Here is a 6,119-nt window from a genome sequence, read left to right as displayed (position 1 = left end):
TATATATATATATATATATATATATATATATATATATATATACTGTATATGTATATACACACACTAGAGATGCACAAATGTATCGGCCAATAATCGGTATCAGCCGATAAAAGCAATTTTTTCCCACAAACTTTTAAATGGTCATGTTATACATTTTGTTTTTCTTAAGTGTAATTTAATTTATTCTATATGAAGAATTAAGTGACAATGTCATAACATTTGGGTTAAGGATGGTCTGGTAAGCATCTGTTTCCTTTGAAAATGAAAATATTTCAGTTGTGATGTGGGACGTTCCATGTCTCAGGAATTAATAGTCTTTTATTGTAAGTTTTCCCAATTTGATTTGAAACAATGGTTTATGTATTTTTATTTTTCACTGTCAGTGGGAACATCTTTACCAGGGTTTTAGATGAACTTTGTTTCACATCCATATATTCATGCCAGATAAATTTCTTTTTTTTTAAACCAGTTTGTGAAAAGATTGTGTCTGGTTCTCACAGGTATGAAGGCGGGAGATGTGGGATTGGCTTTGTCTTATGCAGTCACCTTAATGGGAATGTTCCAGTGGGGCGTTAGACAGAGTGCTGAGGTGGAGAACATGGTAAGAACTTAATATCTGAATTTACTGAAATTTCCACTACCGGTCAAACATTTAGGGCCTGTCAAATTTTGCTTATGCTCACCAAGGCTGCATTTATTTAATAAAAAATTCAGTAAAACTGTTCAATTGTGAAATATTGTTACAGTTTAAAATAACTTTTTCTATCGTAATATATATTTTAAAATGTAATTTATTCTTGTGATGTAAAGCTGAATTTTCAGCATCATTACTCCAGTCTTCAGTGTCGCATGATCCTTCAGTAATCATTCTAATATGCTGATTCGCTGTTCAAGACATATTTCTTATCAATGTTGAAAACAGTTGTTCTGCTTAATATTTTTGTGTAAAAAAAAATATTTATTTGAAATAGAAATAGCAGTGTAAAAGTCTTCACACTTTTGATCAATGTACTATATCCTTGCTGAAAAAAAGGTTAATTTCTAAAAATCTTATTGACCTAAGTCTTTTGAACGGTAGTGTACCTCCTCCTTGCCTACTGTTCTGGTGCTTATTTTACTTGATGCTTATAGATTTGTTCAAAGTGTAGACGGGTACCTACAACATTTAGCATCATAAATGTCCTCCGCGTAATTACTCTGACTTGGAAACTTTGAATTATGAACCTGAATTGAACAGACTAATATATATGTGACCCTGGACCACAAAACTCCAGGGTCACATATATATTCTCAATAGTCTCAAGTCGCTGGGGTATATTTGTAGCAATAGACAAAATACGTTGTATGGTTCAAAATTATAGATTTTTCTTTTATGCCAAAAATCATTAGGATATTAAGTAAAGATCATGTTCCATGAAGATATTTTGTAAATTTCCTACCGTAAATATATAAAAACTTAATTTTTGATTAGTAATATGCATTGCTAAGGACTTCAATTGGATAACTTTAAAGGTGATTTTCTCAATATTTAGATTTTTTGCACCCTCAGATTCCAGATTTTCAAATAGTTGTATCTCAGCAAAATATTGTCCTATCCTAACAAACCATACATCAATGGAAAGCTTATTTAAAAGCTTTCAGATGATGTATAAATCTCAATTTTGAAAAATTTACACTTAAGACACATCCAGGGTCACATATGCTTTTTATTTAGTACTTCAAAGAACTGAAAGTACTGTGCTTATTGGGAGTATTGAATTGTTAGCTTAACAACATACTAATCAATCGGAAGCACTATTTCTGTGATGTGTGTGCAAGTTGCTGCCTATATAGAGCATCTCCGCTCTGTCAGCTGTGAAGTTCCTTGTAGGTTGATGCACATGGAAAAGCTTTCTGCCTTCAAAGACCGCTTCCTATGTAGAAACAGAGCTAACTTGATTCATATTTTAAATCTACCCGACAAGGTAAACCCATCACCCCCTCATAAATTGATTTGCTTTCGTGAATAATGTGTCCTTCTAGATGACATCAGTGGAGAGAGTCATCGAATACACCGAGCTAGAAAGTGAAGCACCTTGGGAAACCCAAAAACGTCCCCCTCCCGACTGGCCAAACCGGGGTCTGATAACCTTCGACAGGGTCAACTTCTCCTACAGTTCTGATGGACCTGTCGTCCTCAAGAACATCTCGGCCATGTTCAGACCCAGAGAGAAGGTGAGTCTGGTGCCGCCGCTCCAGAACGTCATGCGAGTCTGTCAGGACGCATGCAGTAATGTTTTCTGCTCTGAATTGATCAGGTTGGAATCGTTGGGCGGACCGGTGCAGGAAAAAGCTCCCTGATTTCAGCACTGTTCCGACTGATGGAGCCAGAGGGTAAAATCATTGTGGACAGAGTCTTGACCTCCGAGATCGGCCTGCATGACCTCCGCCAGAAGATGTCGATCATCCCGCAGGACCCCGTGCTGTTCACAGGAACCATGAGGAAGAACCTGGACCCCTTCACCCAGCACTCAGACCATGACTTATGGAACACTCTGGAAGAGGTGAACACGCGCACACTCCTTGTAACAGCAACAAACAACCTGTTAATCAATACTGTGCATCGTCCACCACGTCAAGAGTGTTTCTACATTTTTTTTAAGTTTTCAAAATGTAGGCGCTGTGTTGCTTCTGAATTTGTTTCTCCACATTTTAATCTCATCACATATGTTACATTTGTGTAATCTGATCACAAAACATTTATTTAACACTATCCACATGTGACGGATCGTATAGATATGGGTCAAACGGGTTCATAAGTCCATTTTCTAAAGTGAAGTTCCCTCAGTAGATTTGTGTGATTATTATAGATGTAATACATTATTAAGCAATCTCAAAGTCCAGCTCTTTGTGTGAATCTGTGCTTTTTTTTTTTTGCTCAAAGGTCCAGCTGAAGGCTGCTGTGGAGGAGTTGCCTAATAAACTCGAGACCGAACTGGCCGAGTCCGGATCAAACTTCAGCATGGGTCAGCGGCAGCTCGTCTGTCTAGCTCGGGCCATTCTGAGGAAGAACCGGATTCTCATTATTGATGAGGCCACTGCAAATGTGGACCCTCGGTGAGTCCTTTACCTAGCTACCTTTGACTTGGCTCTGAGGTTGTTGAAGGACCTATATAAGAGAACAGAAATGTATGTGTTCTATAGGACGGATGAACTGATCCAGAAAACCATCCGTGACAAGTTTAAGGAGTGCACCGTCCTCACCATCGCGCACAGACTCAACACCATCATAGACAGCGACCGCATCCTGGTGAGTGCAGAGATGGAGCTCTTTATCATAATGCATTCAGGTCCATTTAGACCTGGAAGAGATGTGTAAACCTGGAAAAGTCTTTGCAAAGGAGCCAAGGCTATCTAAACACATTTAATTTGCATAATTTCATAACCATTTTTTTAAAAAAAAAGTTATTTTCAGGTCCATTTTAACCCAAACATCAGCTGAGGCTTTACAATTTAGATTAGTCTCAAAAATGCTTTAGAAAAATATGTTTAGCCTCTTTCCCATATTTCATGAATATTCACAACTGTTGATGAATTGATTGAAAATGTATCCAAATACACTGATTATTTCTGTCAGGACAACTATCGTCAACGATGATTGACAATTAGCATACAGTTTGGATTGGCGGTATGGTTCTGCTCTGCGCAAAAACTCGCTGCACATCCATGCAGCCTAGCATGGATGAGAGCAGGGAGAGCAGCAATAACCCCCCAGGGTAAACAGAACAGAACCAACATAAATGTATTGCAGATATCGTTAAAGTTCAATAATTTTATGTACACAATTTTGAATTAGTCTGATTCAAAGGAGAATCAGAAGGCTGAATCCCGACTGACAGAGGTGGAGCTGGGGATGGAGGAGGGTAATTAGCTATTGAGCAATGCAAAAACTGCTGATAATACTGAGGGACCTTATATATGAATGCTTAGATAGGTGTCGTATTCCTATAGGTAGATGGGGATCAGCTGAGAGTCAGCTGATGCGAGCTTGACTAACGTGACCTGCCAAAACTAACGCTACGCTTGATATTTGTAAACGTTCTGGAGTAATGCTGAGGTTTTTTGTTTTTTAGAAAGTGAATTAGTCGGTTTCATAAATTTGGACTGTGTGTTCAGTGGAATTTAATAAAATCCATAGATTTCAATGGTGTTTATACTGGTAATTCTGAGATTTCATATATTTCAAATAATGATATTTTCAAATAACATTTCTCAGTGGTTTTTTTTTTGTAATTCTTGTAAAAATGTTAAGTTTCAAAGAATTTCTCTATTTTTTCATTAAAAATTAAAAAGGGGTAAATGTAGCAATAACATGGTAATAATATGGTAAGAAAAAAACATTCAAAACTGTTTTTTTTTTTTTTGTGCATTCATTGATTGAGAAGTGAATAATCAGATACAATATGGTTTTAACTAAAAAATATTAAGTTATGAAATCATATACAGGTTTTGAATGCATTATGAGGGTTAAAGGCCCTAGTTAAAAAACAAATTCTGTCATAATTTACATGATTTCTCAATCTTTTATCATTCCAAACCTGCATGGTTCTTCAGTGAAATTCAAAAGATATAGTTTTGAAGTATGAGCTTTCATGCTGCTTTTTACCATACAACAAAACTATATATTGGGACCTACTGTATATACCAGGAGCCATCAAGCTCAAAAAAGGACAAAACGGCACAATAAATTTAGCATGAAATACCACAAAGTACTTTTATGGTCCTTTTTGTATATACTTTATATTAGATGATCAGAAACTACACTAGTTTTACGAACCTAAATGCACATCACAGTAGCAGTCAGCGAGTGAGTCATTAGACTAAGTCAAAGCTTTAACTCAAGAGTATGACTGACAGAGTATTTTTGTTTGATTCATTAAAAAGAACCAGGCAGCTCATATGAGTCATTCATTCATGAATTTGCTGCAGTTAGCAGCTCCAAATCTCACCAAAATCTGTTTGGTTCTAGTGTTTATTTTATGGAACAAGTTCAAAATGGTCCTAAATGGGAGGCATCACAAACAGATGTCTGTTTTTCTCGCAGGTTCTGGATGCGGGTCGAATCCACGAGTACGACGCCCCCCATGTTCTCCTACAGAACCAGAACGGGATCTTCTACAAGATGGTGCAGCAGACAGGAAAGGCGGAAGCGGCCTCACTGCTGCAGACCGCCAAACAGGTGAGCAGAGCACAGGAGAGCAGGTTAATATCGATTATACCGCCCTGTCAGATCGCCAAATATGTGCCCACATGTACCTGTGCCAGAAACCCAGAGAAAGAGCCCAGGCCTTTGTGCTGTCAGTCAGTATTAGATTCCCCCTCCTCAGCGGCATGTTGTTCTCACTTCGGATCGGGTTCCTCTCCGCCTCCTTCAGCCGGTGAGCTCATTCTCCTCGCCGGCCCCTCTGGAGCTGACCGCCGGTGCTTTCAAGCACACATCTACCTGATATTAGACCACTCCACCATTGTGCGCTCTGAATGCCGGCTCAATTGAGAGTATATCTGATAGTGTGGCCAACTGTTTGTCAGCCATGCTTTATGTTGTTGGGACTTTTCTCCATGTGTTTGCGGGGGGTGGGGGTGGGGGGGCCGAACACCAGGTGCTTTTTCTTCTTTTTGTCTTTGCGCTCATTGTTAGCCATGGGTGCTTTTAAATACAATGAGAGGTTTTGATTACTGCATAAGAATGATATTAAATAAGAGGGGATTTTTACTTCCATTCAGCCTGCTGTGTTCCGTCCCCTGTGTTTAGAAAAGCATTGTCGGGGAAGGTTTGGGAACAGAGTGACGCCTTTCATCCATTTCCAGGTCTCATTAAAGGGTCACATACACTACTGGTCAAAAAGTTTGGAATGATTAGGATTTTTAATATCCTTGAGAGAAGTCTCTTATGCTCACCAAAGCTGCATTTATTTGATCAAAAATGCAGTAAGAACAGTTACATTGTGAAATATTATTACAGTTTAAATATTGTTTTAAATGTAATTTATTCTTGTGATGCAAAGCTGAAATTTCAGCATCATTACTCCAGTCTTCAGTGTCACATGATCCTTCAGAAATCATTCTAATATGCTGATTTG

The 6,119-nt window shown here is 38.2% G+C and overlaps 1 protein-coding gene across 1 annotated transcript in view; it reads left to right on the top strand.

The window, feature by feature from the left end:
• LOC107551890 (multidrug resistance-associated protein 4-like) overlaps positions 1-6,119 on the top strand; it is a 34,661-nt gene that overhangs the window by 24,997 nt on the left and 3,545 nt on the right. Inside the window, exons 15-20 of the mRNA XM_016233654.1 lie at positions 461-601; positions 2,023-2,214; positions 2,298-2,543; positions 2,924-3,096; positions 3,184-3,289; positions 5,084-5,218. Of these exons, the coding sequence (XP_016089140.1) occupies positions 461-601; positions 2,023-2,214; positions 2,298-2,543; positions 2,924-3,096; positions 3,184-3,289; positions 5,084-5,218 (993 nt within the window). The remainder of the gene's footprint in view (positions 1-460; positions 602-2,022; positions 2,215-2,297; positions 2,544-2,923; positions 3,097-3,183; positions 3,290-5,083; positions 5,219-6,119) is intronic.

This window comes from Sinocyclocheilus grahami, unplaced genomic scaffold (genome assembly GCF_001515645.1).
Source record: "Sinocyclocheilus grahami isolate Dianchi unplaced genomic scaffold, SAMN03320097.WGS_v1.1 scaffold437.1, whole genome shotgun sequence".
NCBI lineage: Eukaryota > Metazoa > Chordata > Actinopteri > Cypriniformes > Cyprinidae > Sinocyclocheilus > Sinocyclocheilus grahami.
Note: the sequence above shows the minus strand (reverse complement) of the source record. Positions and strands in the feature narration are given on the sequence as shown.